The sequence below is a fragment of the Rhinolophus sinicus genome, linkage group LG04 (genome assembly GCF_036562045.2).
Source record: "Rhinolophus sinicus isolate RSC01 linkage group LG04, ASM3656204v1, whole genome shotgun sequence".
NCBI lineage: Eukaryota > Metazoa > Chordata > Mammalia > Chiroptera > Rhinolophidae > Rhinolophus > Rhinolophus sinicus.
The window spans coordinates 40,405,952-40,423,825 of record NC_133754.1 but is presented as its reverse complement, the minus strand read 5'-3'; the positions used below and the strand labels follow the sequence as shown (position 1 = coordinate 40,423,825).

Below are 17,874 nucleotides of genomic sequence, written 5' to 3'. Positions count from 1 at the left end.
TTGAAGCATTCTTGTCCATAGAATGAGGAAGAAATTTGCATATTTTAGCAAAAATATTGAGCTAGTTTGATCATAGATATTTAAGGAAGGAGTTATTTACTAATATTGAAACAGCATACAAATCACATTGAACAGCTTAAAACTGGTTCTGCTCTCTTAAAGGAGATCGGTGATTAATACAATCCTTGAGTTATTTTAGAGACAGCACTGCGCATATGCCACCCCTGTCCTTTAGCTGCACCCAGAACCAAAGTTTCTCCCTGCCCCACAGAACCAAAGGATCAGAACAGTAGCGGAACATGAATACTCACCCTTTTAAAAACCAAGGGTCCGCTGTCCAGGAAGATCTGGTGCTGAAGTCCCTTTACCATAAATGGCCAAGTCCCATTAAAACTTACCCCAGCAGCACTCCAGCAAACCTGTTGGGATAACTCCTTAAAACCTTCCCATTGTAAGCCATTGGCTAGTTCGTGTTTTAAGTGATACAGTTTCCCCTTCTACTTGCCTAGCACTCTGCAAATAAAACAATTCCCGATTTTCCACTGGTGTTCAGTGTTTGGCTCTGCTGTACGCGTGGCGGGGACGAGCTCGCTTCCTGTTCAGTTACAGTAACAGTGTGCTTGTGAGTATATTGAGGGAATACAAATCAAACAAGACAGTACTGTGGATTTCTTTTTCAAGAACCTTTTCTAACTTGTGCCTTCCCACAGGATCGCACAGAAATTCAACACAGGCTACTTTTACCTTCGTCAGAGAGATCAGCGAACTCAACACAGCGCGCGCGTATAATCTTCAACAGGACGGTCCTTCACAATATTGAAAGACATCTTATTTTTTTGAAGAAATGAAGAAGAAAACGCAAATAATGTTTATAATTTGCTAAACGCGGCTTTGTGTGTGTGTGCTTTAGTCCTCTTACTCCCTACAAGTCATCACAACTTTGAACCTGCCCTCAGACATCACGGACACTTGCTGTTCCCACATCTCTGCTCTCGGATCAGTGTAAACGCTCCTTACCTATAAACAGATTCCACTCCGTGTCCAGATCAGCCTGATTTGCCAGACAGCCTTTCATAACGTTGAGGCAGTAGTTGTTGCAAGGCCTTACGGAGGGAAGTCCTCGACAATATGGGCAGTACAGCATCTTCATGAGAGCACGGATGCACCCTGGGGTCGGGCTGACCTGTGGATTTATTTAAAAAGAAAGAAAATCGGAGATAAGAAGGATGGAAGAGAGAAAAAAGACGTAGCCCATTTTCTCTTTTTAAAAAAATGAGATGAAATGGTTCTGATAAACCTCCAGCAGGAGAGCAGAAGGTTAAAGGAACCATCAGCATCTTAACCCTTTGTAATACTTGATCTTGAAGCCAGTCATTTCTTGTTAACTAGTTCTCTTTGGCATAGTAATCATCAATTTTCTTGAAATGTCAAACATTTTGATATCTATATCATTGTAATTCAGTCCTAAAACCTAGACACTGTTTCATTGCAATAGAACATGAAATGAGATAATGCACGTGAAAGCAATTTGCAAAGTTAAAAGCCCCATAAAAATGTAGGTATTATTAAAGTTTAATGTGACACCTTTAGAAAATTTTCTAACTGGTTATTTGACCCTGCTTCAAAAGGAAGTTGGCAGATATACTTCCTTTGTACATAACTTTTTCAAAAGGATCAATATCAACTTGTCTGGGATTTCTGAGATCCTGGCCTGCTCAGAAGCAATGCAACTGCTAAGGCACCACCTTCAGGCATCTGAAGCTATGCAGTTCTGGAATTCCGTGGAAAATGGACCCAATGTTGAAAGTGAGGAGAAATGCTTTCAGTGATTCAGAACAGCTGATAATCAACTAACAATGAAGTGTATTTGCCTTGCATATGGAAAGCAGCCTGCTCCTTCCAAAGTTAATCTATTCTAAACCAATATGGCCTTTTTAGGCTTATTGAAAGTTCTAATTTGACATCAAGTGCAAGGAATATTTAAAACAGTATGGAACAACCACAGCAACAGAAATATAGAAAGCTCATTTTCATGACTAGACACAGATATTATTGTCATATTTATTAGGTTGGTTCCATATAATTTTTGTATATTAGTCAAGTAACTGTATGTTGTCATTCTTGCGTTCTAGATCTGAGGACAAGCCTCTAAGTTGTATCATTTTGACCTCTTGGAGTGTTACAGTCTTATCAAATAGACCTGGATCCACAGGTGACATTTACATGTCCAGAACATTCTGATACTGACAGAGCATAACACCAATATAAAGGTGGGTCAATAAAAGTTATTTCCACATAAATGGATACTTCAACAACTATAGTTGATCTCTGTCATTTTTAATCATTTATCTAGAAACTACATTTGAAGTTTTTGATGCAAAGCTTTAATTTTTGTAACATTTTCTTAACTTTATGTTTTATACTGACAATATCCCTAATACATTATTTTAGCTGTTTATTTATTTGTTTAGGTACTGAAATTTATAGTTGTCCTTCTGTTTTTTTTTATTTTCTTTCCAAAATTGTACGAAAACTTTCAAACATACAGAAAAGTTCAAAGATTTTCCTAGTGAATACCCATATCCCACTCATAGATTCTACATTTAACATTTTCTTACATTTGCTTTTTCACACATCCCACCACGTATCCTTCTATCCATCCATTAATCCACCTTTATTTTTCATGCATTTCATTTTTAATATTCTTTTTATTTTTATTTTTCCTGGTAATTTAATGTTGGCTTTAATAACATAGAATTAACATGATCAACAACAGAAAATTAGAGTGTGTTAAGTACTCCAAATCAAATATGTGAAGTAACATACAATTGGCCTTTCTTTATCAAGATAGTCAGAGAATGGTTTTGCATCCATTAATTCTAAAACTTATTTTCCAGCAATAAAACAAAAACACAAAGGGAAAACAAAAGTGAGGAGTCTAGTGACTTCTCTTTGGAGCACACATTAATGCCGCCATATCATTTTCTCCAGATGAGCTATTTTGTAGAAAACGCCAAATTTTATCCACAATTGAGCAGTGTTGTTCTAAAATTTTCTTTTATCCACTTATATGCGTAACCCAAGCCATTCACAGAAAATACAGACAGAAACTCTGTATTCTCCAAACAGAATCAATGTCAAATTTCAAATTCTTTTACATTTTACTTATTTGGCATAGTTGCCGTTCTACAAATCTTTGTTCATAGGATTTTGTGTTCCATAGCCTTGCAATTTCTCTCCTGACCCTGATGAATTTCTCCAGAGTCCTACCCAATGTTCACCCAGGCTGACTAAGCAGTCTTCCTTTTTCTCACATAGTGTGTTGGTATAAAACCTGGAACATTTTTAAATATTGTGGATGCAAATTTGAGATCTCACGAACAGTGTGGACTCTTTTTCATCACTGTAAGCTACACTGTTCTGCAAAACACGCATACCATTCATTATAAGGTGCTATGATTATGATTTAGGTACTCAAGCAGTGCTTTTTGAATTGAACTCTCTATTGTATTTGCCAATTTCTTGGCTATACTGATATTCAAAGAAGAAAGGAACATAATACTTCTACACATCCAGCGTTCAACTGTTGCTTCTTAACTTTGTTTTCAAAGGTTATTGATTGCATTAATTCCAAAGCTTTCCTTTAAATTTTTTTTTATTGTGTTGGAACCAGTACAATTTTCTCAGTCTGACATTTAAGAAGAGTCTCCAATCAGTGTAGCCACCAACAGAGAAAATTGAACAGCCTTAATAACCTAAAAGAACAATGTTGTTCAAGTTAAATGTGGCTGTCTTAGTACTTTTAGAAATGACATCCTTCCTGATCAAATAAAGGGCCTTTGAAGATGAAGAAAATGGAGAGTGGAGAATCAAAGTTGAAGCTTTCATGTTCACAGACCATATTTTTTGAATTGACACAACTGCATGCTTGAATTAAAAAAAAAAAAAATCATCACTTCAAACTGAAGACTTTTTGAAGTAAGCCTCTGAAAAGAAGGTTGTTTTAAATGCCAATTGTGTGCAGGGATATTTCTCTTTTTAAATGTTTAATAGTGTTTTAGAATTGTGCTATAACTACTTAAAAAAATCTTTTTATTTTGAAATCAATATAGACTCACAAAAGTTGCTAAATAGTAGAGGTCTGGGTGCCTTTCACTCACCATCTCCCCAATGGCAACGCCTCATACAGCTGCAGTATAACATCGCTACGAGGAAACTGATGTTGGTATATTGCTGCTAGCTGGTTTATAGACCTTATTCTGTTTTCATGATTTTTGTCTTCCTATTTTCCTTTGTGAACGTGTATGTATACTTCTGTGCAATTTTATCTCATGTATAAATTTGTGTAATGCCACCACAATCAACATACAGAACTTTTCCATCTCCAGAAAAGGACTCCCTCGTGCTACATCTCCACCCCACTTCCTGTCCCTGTCACTTGGCAATCTATTGCCACTGATCTCTTTCCATTTCTATAATTTTCTTATTTCAAGAATGTTATTTAAATGGAATCATACAGTATGCACCCTTCTGAGTTTCACTTTAAAAAAAAAAAAATGGAGCACAGTGCCCTTGAGGTCCATCCAACTTGTTTCATGTATTAATAGTTCCTTCCTTTTTTAATGGTGAGTAGTATTCCATTGTTTGGATGTAACAGAATTTGTTCAACTAGTCACTCACTGAAGGATATCTGGGTTGTTTCCAGTAGTTTACTATTAGGAATAAAGCTTCTATGTGCATTCATGTACAGGTTTGTGCATCAACATAAGTTTTTATTTATCTAGGACAAACGCTCAGGAGTGCATTTGATGAGTCAAATAGTTAGTACATTTAGTTTTGTAAGAAATTGCTGAACTATTTTCCGATTGATTGTAGTACTTTACATTTCCACCAGCAAAGTTTGATAGATGCAGTTTATCCCTATATACTTGCCAGTATTTGGTCTTATTACTGGTTTTTATTTTAGTCATTTTAATAAGAATATTATCTACTTTTAAATTTATAGTGAGTTTTCTGTGAATGCTAGCTATACCTGTAATCTAGCCTCAATGGGTTCTAATAAACATCCAATCCTATTTCATTAACCAGCTAATCTCTGGAAAATATGCAACATTAAAAAATAATTTTGAAATAGTGGATAAATATATAAATCTATGTATTTGGAAAATCCAAAATAAACAAAGCAGTTATAAAAATCTCACATTTAAAATTTAGAATACAATAATTCTGAAACACTTAGCACCACAAATTTATACATTTTGTGGATTATTAGGAAAAAAATTCATACTGAAAAGAATTGTGTTCACTTAGCAACAATAAAGAATACAATCCATCTTGAGAAACAAAATGTTGAGTTGTGTTTGCTTGTTTTATTTTTTTAAGTTGGTGATGTGGATTTTTTATTATTAAAAAAATGGCTGTAGCTTCCTAGATATTCAAAGTATACCGAGAAATAAACTTAAGTAAAAGAATAAGTTGAGATGTTTATAAAAGTGATACCCACGTGGTATGAGTGAACAGTGTTTTGTAAGTGAAAAATTAGTAAGTTGAAATTGATATTCTTTTTCATACTTGTTTGTGCTCCCACCTAACTTTTACATGTTGTCTGTTACCAGTAGTAATCCTTTGTCAAGAATTCACAGTATTAAGGGGAAAAAAGGAAAATAATCAACGGTTGGTATTCCATTATCCTACTTTGCAAAGACAGATACAAGTTTGTGAGTTAATCAAGTACAATTTCAACATAAAATCTTTACATCTTGGGTTTAGTCCTTCTTACTACTTTTATGTAATGAATGACTTACAAGTTATCGTTTTACAGTTGATGTTATAATTAACTAGTTGTAAGAAATAATAATACATTTTGAGGAATAATAATATAATTTACAACTAAGTTTCTTTGTAAAATCACTGAAAAATAAATAAAATAACATAAAAATAATTGTGCTGTTAGTTTGTACCCTTGTGGGTTTTTGTTGTTTGTGTTTCTTTCTTGAAAGGTTAAGGCAAAATACATTAAAACATGACATGGAATATAAAAAGAGCCCTTAATAAAGCTCTACTAGGATATAGCACTAAGACATATCTACCTGGCTAGCCATATGTGTCAGGATGTTATAGCAAAAAATTCTTATATTTCCTAAATGTGATTTGTGGCATAGCATTCTCTTAACCTAGCCATATCACAGCAATTCTTTGCAGGTCTTTAACAGACTTAAGCTTTCTGTATCTGGACCAACATTCATGCATCTGTACTCACATTAATAATTCCTAATAGTAGCCAATGTAAAATAAGACTGTCTCTTAAAACATTTTTTAAAAGAAAACATGTGAAAGTTATAAATCTATATTTATACACAGTGAACATATACATAGGAAGTGCTTGTTTCTATGAAAATCATACGGCCGAATTAATAAAGTAAACATATCTGTCTTCTGCTCCCAAAAGACAAGTTAATATAAGTGAATTCTTTAATTAATATAAATTCAAAATGTGTTTTTTGAGTAAGAGTTGATGCCATCCTCCATTTTCTAATCTATAGCCATATTAAATGATATGTTTGTACTCATCATCTCAATATATCACCAGATTCTGAAGTGTCTTTTGAATGCTCAAGAATGATACAGTCAACATAGTTTCCTGTTAAGTAATTTTCATTATAATTCTTTAACAATCAGTAACCTGTAACTAGGCTTTGTAGTAAGTTCATGAGAATTTAAATATTTTCTTCTTTGTTCACTCATGCAACTTTCATTCATCCAACATTTATGATAATATATAAAGAGATCCTGGACCAGCATTGGAATGCTCTGGAATACATTCATTTCTAGATCATTTCATGGAAGAAATGATCTAGAGGAAAGGCAGTGTAAAGAACACCCATGGTTGGGCATTTAGCTCAGAACTGGGAAGTAGGTGTTAACAGAAGTGGCTTCTGAAGAAAGCCATGTAACAGATGTCTGTAGGATAAGCATGGAAGAAGAGTGACATCACAGACAAGGTGGAGTAGGAAACGCCATGAATAAGTCCTTCCAATGAAGCAAGCATTAATCTAGCAAAAAAAAAAAAAAAAAAAGACAGAATCAACTTTCCGAGAACTCGAATCTAATTTAAAAACCTTACAGCAACCAGGACAGTGCTTAGTAAAGAAAGAGAATGCTAAATTTCAGTAAAAACACTGCTAAATCTCAAGTCTCAAGATGTTTTATAAGATTGCCATCAGATTAAGTATTTTCTCTGAACCACATTGAAATGAAACTAGAAATCAATATCAGAAGGAAAACTGGAAAATTCACAAATAAGTGGGAATTAAACCACTTATTATACTCTTTACAACCAATAAGTTAAAGAAGAAATCACTAGGGATATTAGAAAATACATAGATGAATGCAAATGAAAATGAAGACAGAACATAAAAAACAAACAAAAAAACCAACTGATAGCCATAGAAGCCTATATATAAAAAAAAAAAAGTTTTGTTTATCTCCACTTACTCTTTATTATTTCCTTCTTTTTACTAACTTTGGTTTTAGGTGTTCTTCTTTTTCTATTTTCTTAAGGTATAAAGCTAGGTATTGATTTGAGATCTTTCTTCTCCCAGAAGCTGGGAGAGAGACATGAGATAGTCTATTCCTCTGAGCCTCCAGAAGGAATCAGTTCTGCTCACACCTTGACCTGAGACTTCTAGCCTCCCAAACTGTTAGATAATATATATTTTTTAAATCACTCAGTCTGTGGTAATATGTTATGGAAGCCTTAGGAGACTAATACACCAACAAATGAGATAATCTTGATGAAATGGACAAGTTCCTAGAAACACACAATCTACCAAGACTGAATCATGAGAAAATAGGAAATATGAATATACCTGTGAGTAAAGAGATTGAATTTGTAATTAAAAGCTTTCCAACAAAGAAAAACCTGGGACGAGATGGCTTCATTGATAAATTTTACCCATTTTTAAAGAATTAACAAAAATTCTCTAAAACTCTTCAAAAAAAAAAGAAGATGAGGAAACATTTTCTACCTCATTCTAAGAGACAAGTATTACTTGATCCCAAAGCTAGACAAAGACATAATAAGGGAAGAAAACTATAGAAACTATAGACAAATACCTCTTATAAATGTAGAGGAGAAGAAACTTTCAACAAAATACTAGAAAACTGAATCCAACAGGATATTAAAAACATTATAAACTGTGACCATGTGGGATTTATCCCAAGAATGCAAGGGTGGTTCAATATAAGAAAATCAATTAATACTCATAGAGCAAAGAAACAGAACCCACATGATCATATTAATTGATGCACAGAGCTTTTGATAAGGTCCAACACATTTTCATGATAAATACATAGAGAAAACTGAAACTAGAAGGTAACTTCCTAACCATGATAAAGAGCATATATGAAAACCTACAGCTGACATCATTCTCAATGGGACAAGACAAGGAGGCCTGTTTCATCAGTGCTCGTCAAGATCATACTGAATATTCTAGCTAGAGTCATTAGGCAAGAAAAAGAAATAAAAGGTATCCAAATTGGAAAGGAAAAAATAAAGCTATCTCTATTCATAGATGGCATACTCCTGTATACAGCAAATCCCAAAGCATACACACACACACACACACACACACACACACACACACACACACACTACTAGAGCTAATAAACGAATTCAGCAAAATTGCAAGGTATAAGATCAACACACAAAAATCTACTTAGCTTCTATACACTAGCAATGAACAATCTGAAAAGGAAATTAAGAAAGCTATTCCATTTACAATAGTATCCAAAAGAATACATTTAACCAAGGAAATAATGGAATTTTTACACTAAAAACTAGAAAGCATTGCTAAAAGAAATTAAAGAAGGCCTAAATAAATGGAAAAACATCCTGTGTTTACGTTCTGGAAGATTTAATATTGTTAAGGTAGCAGTACTACTCAAAGTAACATACAGATTCATTGCAAACCTTACCAAAATTCTAACAGTTGTTAATTGCAGAAATGGAAAAACCAATTCTCATATTCATACAGAAATGCAAGTGGCCAAAATAGTCAAAGTAATATTTTGAAAAGGAACAAATTTTGAGCACTTACATTTCCTGATTTCAAAACTTACTATACATTATTACAAAGCAAGAGTAATAAAAACACTGCTACCATCCAACAATTTCACATCTTGGTATTTAACTCAAAAGAACCGAAAACAAGCTGTGGAAGAGATATTTGCACTCACATGTTCATCGCAGCATTATTCACAATAACCAAGTGGTAAAAACAACCTAAATGCCCATTAACTGACGAATAAAGAAAATGTGGAATATACATATGATGGACTATTATTCAGCCTTAAATAGGAAATCCTGCAATATGTGACAACATGGATGTACCCTGAGGGCATTATGCTAAATGAAATAAACCAATCACAGAAGGACCAATAAAGCATAATTCCAGTGGCATGAGGTATATAAGTAGTCAAACTCATAGCAGCAGAGAGCAGAATAGTTGTTGCCAGGGACAGAGTGAGAGATGGGGAGTTGCTCTTCCATGGATAGAGTCTTAGTTATGCATGTTGACAAAGTGCTAGAGATTTGATCCACAACAATGCACACATAGTCAATAACCCTGTGATAAATACTTGACAGTTTGTTAAGAGGATATGTCTCATGTGTTTTTCTGCAAAATAATAATAAATGCTGTTACACTAACATAATTATAAATATATAGATCACTGAAATAGAGTTGAAAGATCAGAAATAAACATATATTTATGGCCAATTTATTTCCACAAAGGTGTGAAGATTGATGGGGAAAGAATAGTCTCTTCAATAAACCATATTGAGAGAAGTGGATATCCTCATGCAAAACAATGAAATTGCACCTTACCTCCTACCATGCACAAAAATTACACAAAATGGATCAATGACCTAAATGTAAAGACAAAATCTATAAAACTCATGGAGGAAAACATGGAATAAATTTTTATGATAATGGATTTAGCAATGAACTCTTATATGTGACCCAAACAGAAAAAGAGATAAAGTAGAATTCATCACAATTAAAACAAACAAATAAACAAACAAAAGAAACAAAACTTAGGTTTATCAAAGGACATTATCAAGAGGGTGAAAAAACAACCTACAGATGGGAGAAAATATTTGCAAATCATGTATCTGATAAAGGAACATATATAGAATATATACAGAACTCCTACAATTCAACAAGTAAAAGACAAACAATTCAATTTAAAAAATCGGGAAAGGACTTGAATAAACATCTCTCCAAAGATATGCAAATACAAATGATTGGAAGTGAATGAAAAGATGCTCAACACCATTAGTCACTAGAGAAGGCAAATCAAAATGAGACATGACTCACACTCCTAAGATGGTTATAATAAAAAACACAATAACAAATGCTGATGTGAATGTGGAGAAACTGAAATCCTTATATGTTGCTGATGGAAATGTACATACGATGCCACTCTGTAAACGTGGAACTATTACATGACCCAGCAATTCTACTCCTAGTTATATATTAAGAGAAATGAAAATATATACCACACAACACTAGCACATAAATGTTTTTAGAATCATTATTCATAATAGTCAACAACTGGAAACAATTCGAAGTGTCCATCGAATGATGAATGGATTAACTAAGTGTGGTATATTTATACAATGAAATATTATTCAGCACTTAAAAGGAATGAAATTATGATAAATACTGTATCATGGATGAATTTCAAAAACATTATGCTATATGACAGAATCCAGTCATAGAAGACCATGCATTGTATGAATCCACTTATACAAAATGTCCAGAAAAGACACATCCATAAAGACTGAAAGTAGGTTATTGGTTGTCAGGAGCTAGGGTGAGGGAGTAAGGGAAATAAGGTTGGAGATAGATAACGACTGCTAACATATACATTTTCATTTTGTGTGATGAAATATTCTAAAATTAAATTATAGACACAATAATGGCCGTCCAACACTGCATTTAAATATACTAAATACCTTTGAGATCTACACTATAAGGGAACTTTATGGGATGCAAATTATATCTCTCAATAAAGCTGTTTAAAAAGAAGGGTAGAAGTACCTTTAACAAATAAATTCCTACAACCATATTTGTACGTTTTAAAGACATTGCAGACACAATTCTTTTTTAAAATATATATATTTTTATTTATTATTATTTTTTTTCAGTTACAATTGACATTCAGTATTATTTCATATTCATTTCAGGTGTACAGCATAGTGGTCAGACATTTATATAATTTATGCAGTGATCTCCCTGATTTGGTCTAGTAGCCACCTGGCACTGAGCATAGTTGTTGCAACATTATTGACTATATTCTCTATGCTGTACTTTACATCCCCATGACTATTTTGTAACTACCAATTTTTATTTCTTAATCCCTTTACCTTTTTCACTCAGCTCCCCAGCTCCTCTCCCCTCTGGTAACCATTAGTTTGTTCTCTGCATCTGTTGAGTCTGTTTCTGTTTTGTTTGTTCCTTTATTTTGTTTAGATTCTACAGAGAAGTGAGATCATATGGTATTTGTCTTTCTCAGTCTCACTTATTTCATTCAGCATAATACCCTCTAGGTTCATCTATGTTGTCACAAATGGCTAGATTTCATTCTTTTTTGGCTGAGAAACACTTCATGGTATATATGTAACACATCTTCTTTATCGTAAGTTTTAATTTGCATGCCATCCTGAGTAGCGTGATAAAATCTCACACTGTCCTCTCCATCCCACCCGGGATGTGAATCATTGCTTTTTTCAGGGTCTATTGATGTGCACTTGGATTGCTTCCATATATTGGCTATTGTAAATAGTGGTGCAATGAACATAGGGGTGAACGTATCTATTCAAATTAATGTTTTGGATTATAGAGGCACAATTCTAATAACTAACTAGAGGCTATATTTAGCTATGTGATAATATAAAAAAAATAGTTAAATAAAATTAACCTTGAATTATGTGATGCCAAACTTAGTTTGATGTGTGTGATCTGAATGATATAACATTTTCTCTGGAGAAGTCACCTACTATTTCAACCGTTGCTTAATGGTGGCTTGGTGATCAATTTTGGTACATGCACACAGAAAACCTTTGGGCCTCTACATGTTGATTGAATGTTTGGATGCATATACATGTTGATTAACATGTGTATGCTCTAAAACTATCTTTTCTCCATCTTGTATCATTGAGAGAAAACTTGGATAAGACAGGAAACAATTACAAATTACAAATTAGAGCCTGAAGGAAAAATGTTCTCTACATGACTGACAAATGTTTATGGAACCACTGTGATAAAAATTCAGCTTATTTTTAAAAAATGTATGTACACAATTAGAAACCTCTCCTTAAAAGCATGAGACTTATGATGCCTTTGAAAGCCATGAAATGATGACTGAACTTCCTGGGTCTGGGAGAAAAGGAATAGACATAATATGCATGCCTAATAACCATTACTGCTGAATTTCCAAAGTCCAGTTTAAATAACATCAATGCTGTGAAACATGTAAAAACAAAACCAGGACACGCAGAGTCAGGTGAGTTAGATCTATGTCAGTTCTTGCTAGCCATGTTAGCGCTTGTCAGATTATGTCACAAATTTAATGTTATGTAGGTCCAGTTTCTAGATTTAATTTCATTCCTTAAAATATAAATAAAACTGTCATAAAAATTAGTAAATGTATATCATTATTCACTTGATAAATTGGAATAGTTCCAAATAGCATTTAAATCACACACACACACACACACACACACACACACACACACACACACACACAATGCATATTTTTTCATCCGTTAGAATGAAACATCTCTTTCCACTAGTTAAACACGTATTTCACAGGGTTTTTCTAATGTGTTTACCCAATAGAGCACAACACCATTTTATCTTGCTCTGTCATTATGAGGTCTTGGTTATATTGACTTTTATTTGGGAAGTCTGCTTGACATTCCTAACTTTGCTCAAATGTAAATTTTCAAAATGTGAACATAGAATGTAAAATAAGATCCCTAAGTATCTCATCAGGGAATAGTTTTCTTCCTCAGTCAGAAATTATAGCTTAAATATTACTTCATTTAGAAGAAACCTTTTAATGGTGACTTTAAATATGAGTCATTGATGTAATAATCCACTTTGGTAAAAGCTATGAATTTCTAGCCTCTGTACACTGGTACTAACATATATATATGATGTATTTCCTTTGGAATACACACAATTTGCTTTAAAGTAGGGATGTGGCATTATCAAGAGTGGAAAATCATATCAATCATTGTCTCAGGAACATGTATAACTTTAAATGCCTAGTATAAGAAGCTGGCATATGGTGGGAGGTGAATAATATTAAAATATGTGTGGTACACACAGAAAAATAGACAAACATATTGCAGTGTTTTGTAATTTTTGATTCAGAACACATGGATATGAAATTTGTGTTAATTTTATCCATCATTTATTGATTTATTGATCTATCCATCTATTGGTATCTATCAACAGTTCTCCATGAATACTAATATGCCTTCCTGTCATTCTAATGAGAATTAGTCATTCTAATTCCTGATAAGCCCTGCACGGGAATTCCCTGGCTCAAAGCATCAGTGTGTTTCCATGGAAAATTCCCATTTTTCACTTCATCCTGCAAAGTACCAGCATAGACCTTTTCTGAAAAAGTCCTAAGAAGGGAAACAATGGCAACATCAGTTTAGGGGAGGTTGTACAACACCGATTTGGCTGTGTTCTAATCAGTTGACCGACAATTGATCTACAGACTGTCATCAGCAAAGAAGAGAATGTCACTTGGAGATTTCTATGGATATGGGGAAATCTGATTGGGATGAGATCCTCCAACACAGTCCAGTGGTGATTCTACCCTTAAAAACAAACAAACAAACAAACAAACACAACAACAACAACAACAACAATAACAAAGCCAAAGTGTAATAAGGGACAAAGAAAAGCTAAGATGGTGGTATTTGAGAGGAGGAAAGAGAGCACTGCACCTAGAAAAAAAGTTTCTTTTCTTCTTCTAATATTAATGAAATGGAAGGCTATGAACGAAATCATTCTTAAGTCCATTCAGTAAATATTTAACAAACATCACCATGTAAGGGCACTACTTGAGGTGTTGTAATAAAAACCAATGATGGATTTCAAAGTTACTGGGAAGCAAGATCCACAGCTTAGAAAAAAACAAAACAAAACAAAACATGTGATAATTTCCTGGGGTTCAAACAACTGGCCAAGAAACAGTTAGTGAAGACCCTGATTTCACCTAAGATGGCCAGTGGGAAGCTAACCATAAGAAACTCTCAGGAGAAGAGCAGAAGCACAAGGAGGAATATTAGGAACATGGAAAATTCCACAATCTTGGATTATTAACTGCTTTAATGTTTCTGTTATTCTTATTTTAAATAAACATCTTCTAGGACAATTTGTTAAGAGTCTACAAAGGATATCACGCCTTTCAGTATTATAAATATTTCCAAGAGTTCTGGGTATGGGTGAAGGACAGGAGAAGACAACAACAAAAGCAAAATTCCATGAAATGAATTATGGGAGAATTTGTAGAAGAGTGATACAAAAACAATGTTTCTAATTTTCTTCTGTCGAGGCAGAAGAATACACTTTATGAAGACTAATAAATAATATAATTTACTCTTCATTTCAGTTATCGTATTCTTTATTTCTGACTGCTTATTTTTTATGGTTTCTACATCCTTCTTTATACTTACTATCTCTTAATTGAAGTTCTCACTAAATTCCTTAAGCATTCTTATAATCAGTGTTTTAAACTTTTTCTCTGCTAGGTTGGTTGTCTTAATTTCATTTATGAATGTTCCCAAGGGTTTTGCTGTGCTTAAACACTAATGTTAAATAGTTTGCATGTCATTGTAAACATAAAAATCTAACAACAAAATAGATTAGTTAGGGCCCAAGATGGTGGATTAAGTAAATGATATGCCTACTGCCTCCCAGGATCACATCAAAATTACAAGTAAATTACAGAACATTCAACCTCAAGAATCATCTGAGGGCTGGCTGAACAGAGTCTCTGTAACTAAGGATATAAAGAAGAGGCCACACTAGGACTGGTACAAGGGGCAGAGACGTGAAATAGGCTTACCCTAAACCTATAGGTAGTGGTTGAATACTGGGAGGAACACCTCAGAATTGGAGGTCTCCCCTGAAGAGGGAGGGGTTCTAGCCCCACGCTGGACTCCCCAGCCCAGGGGTTCTGTGCCAGGAAGAGGAGTCCCTACAACATCTGGCAGTGAACATTAGCGAGGACTTGGTCCATCTATCCTGGTGAGATGGATGGAGGCTGGAAACACAAATGGTTTCTTAAAGGACTTGCACACAGACTCACTGCATTGCAAACACTCACCTGGGCTCTTGTGGAGGAGTGGCTACTTGAGATGTACCAGAGACATACATGAAAAGACTGAGTTATATGGCTTTGAGGTGAGGGCTGGAGGGACAGCTGCCATTGTCCCTGTGTGGAGCTTACCTCATATGTAGCCTACAGGAGGCTCCATCTTTTCTATGTTGAACTCTGCCCCACAGGCCAAATCTGAGACTGAATTGATCTGATAAAATACACACATGTATACCACATTGGTACCTCTCTGTGTCTTTGCCTACACAATTAATGCTGTATCACCCAAGACATGCTCAAAACAAATCAACCAGCCTAGTCCATGCCCCTAATAAGGCTCTTTCAATGGCTGAGCCTTACAGGCAGCTGGCAGGTGACAACAGGTCTATGGGGCCCTGGGTCTTTTGCTAAGCTGCCCCAGGCTCAATAGTGGTGGCATTCATCCTCAGTTTACAAGGAGGCCACTCACACACACAAACCTCCAGGTCCAGAACAAGTATCAACCAACCACATATAGCTTTGTAACTCCTACCAGGGAGCCCCTAGTCAGTCACAGGCAAGGCTGATATTGGTCTGTCTCCCAAGAGACACCAGACACAACACACTCAGAGGCTGGCTTCAGACCACATTGGAGCACTATTTGGTTGGATTTGCAAGGGGCACACTCACAGGGTGGTCTCAACAAGAGCCTGTTGGGGTAAATCCCTCTCTGAGGGGTCAGCCCCCAAACAGCAGCTCATACACTGTGGGCGTGACCAATAGTCACAGCCAGTCAGCCTAGGAGTCAATCCTAACCACTGATGTGCCAAAAGCAATCAAGACTCAACTACATCAGGAGAATACACACAACGCATACAAGGGATACTCCCAGAACACAGACACAGGTGATCAGGGAGACTGCACCACCAGACCACACAGGACACATACAACATAAGGCTACCTGGCAAGGCTGAGATACATAGGAAATCTACCTAATACATATAATGAAACACAGAGAGACAGCCAGATTGAGGAAACAAATAGACATGTGTCAAAGAAAAGAACAGAAGAAATCTCCAGAAAAAACAACACAAAAACAAATACCTAAATGAAATGGAGGCAACCAATCTACCAGAGAAAGAGTTTAAAACACTGATTATAAGAATTCTTAAGGAACTTAATGAGAACTTCAACTAAGAGATAGTAAGTATGAAGAAGGATAAAGAAACAATAAAAAAGAACCAGTCAGAAATAAAGAATATGATAATTGAAATGAAGAATACACTAAAAGGAATCAACAGCAGATTAGATGAAGCAGAGGAAAAAATCAGCAATTTAGAAGACAATTTAGTAGAAAACATCCAATCAGAACAAAAAGACAAAAAAAAAAGGAAAAAAAATTTAAAAAAGAAAGAAAAAAATTTTAAAAAGAAGAAGTTTAAGTGACTTTTGGGACAATATCAAGCATAACAACATTTGCATCATAGGAGTAGCAAAAGGAGAAGAGAGAGAGCAAGGGATTGAGAACCTATCTGAATAAATAATGACTGAAAACTTCTCTAAACTGGTGAAGGAAATAGATATACAAGCCCAGCAAGTATACATGAACCCAAACGAGGTGAACAAGGCCCACACTGAGATATATTAAAATTAAAATGGCAACAGTTAAAGACAAAGAGAGACTCCTACAAGCAGCAAGAGAAAGGCAACCCGTTACTTATAGGGAGCTCCCACAAGAATATCAGACAATTTCTTAACAGAAACTTTGCAGAAGGGAGTGGCAGGAAATATTCAAAGTGATGGAAAATAAAAGCCTACAACCAAGACTACTCCACCCAGCCAGTCTATAATTTAAGACTGAAGGAGAAATAAAGAGCTTCCCAGACAAGAAAAAGCTAAAGGAATTCACTACTACCAAGTCAGTATTACAAGAAATGTTAAAAGAACTTCTGTAAGAAGAAGAAGGGGAAAACAAACAAACAAAAGAAGATGAAAATATGAATAATAAAATGCCAATAACTATGTACCTATCATTAATCACTTTCAATGTAAATAAGTTAAATGATACAATCAAAAGACATAGGGTAGCTGAATGGATAAGAAAATAAGAACCATGCTTATGATGTCTGCAAGAGACCTGTCTCAGTTCAAAAGATACACCGAGACTGAAAGTAAAGGGATGGAAAAAGATATTTCATGCAAATGGAAATGAGAAAAAAGCTGGGGTAGCAATATTTCTAATGGGCAAAATAGACTTTAAGGAAAAAAAAAGTAAAATAAGAGACAAAGAAGGACATTGCATAATGATACAGGGATCAATCCAACAAAAGGACACAACCCTAGTAAACATCTATGCAACCAACATAGGAACATCTAAATATATAAAACGAATATTGACTTACATAAAGGCAGGTATCGACAGTAAAGCAATAGTTAGGGGATTTTAACACCCTAATGACAGCAATGAACAGATCTTCCAGACAGAAA

The 17,874-nt window shown here is 34.7% G+C and overlaps 1 protein-coding gene across 2 annotated transcripts in view; it reads right to left on the bottom strand.

The window, feature by feature from the left end:
- Window positions 1–17,874, bottom strand: part of GPC6 (glypican 6) — a 1,036,531-nt gene that overhangs the window by 324,745 nt on the left and 693,912 nt on the right. For both annotated transcript variants that reach the window (XM_019737186.2, XM_019737185.2), the window contains exon 4: window positions 1,018–1,183. In XM_019737186.2, the coding sequence (XP_019592745.1) occupies window positions 1,018–1,183 (166 nt within the window). The remainder of the gene's footprint in view (window positions 1–1,017; window positions 1,184–17,874) is intronic.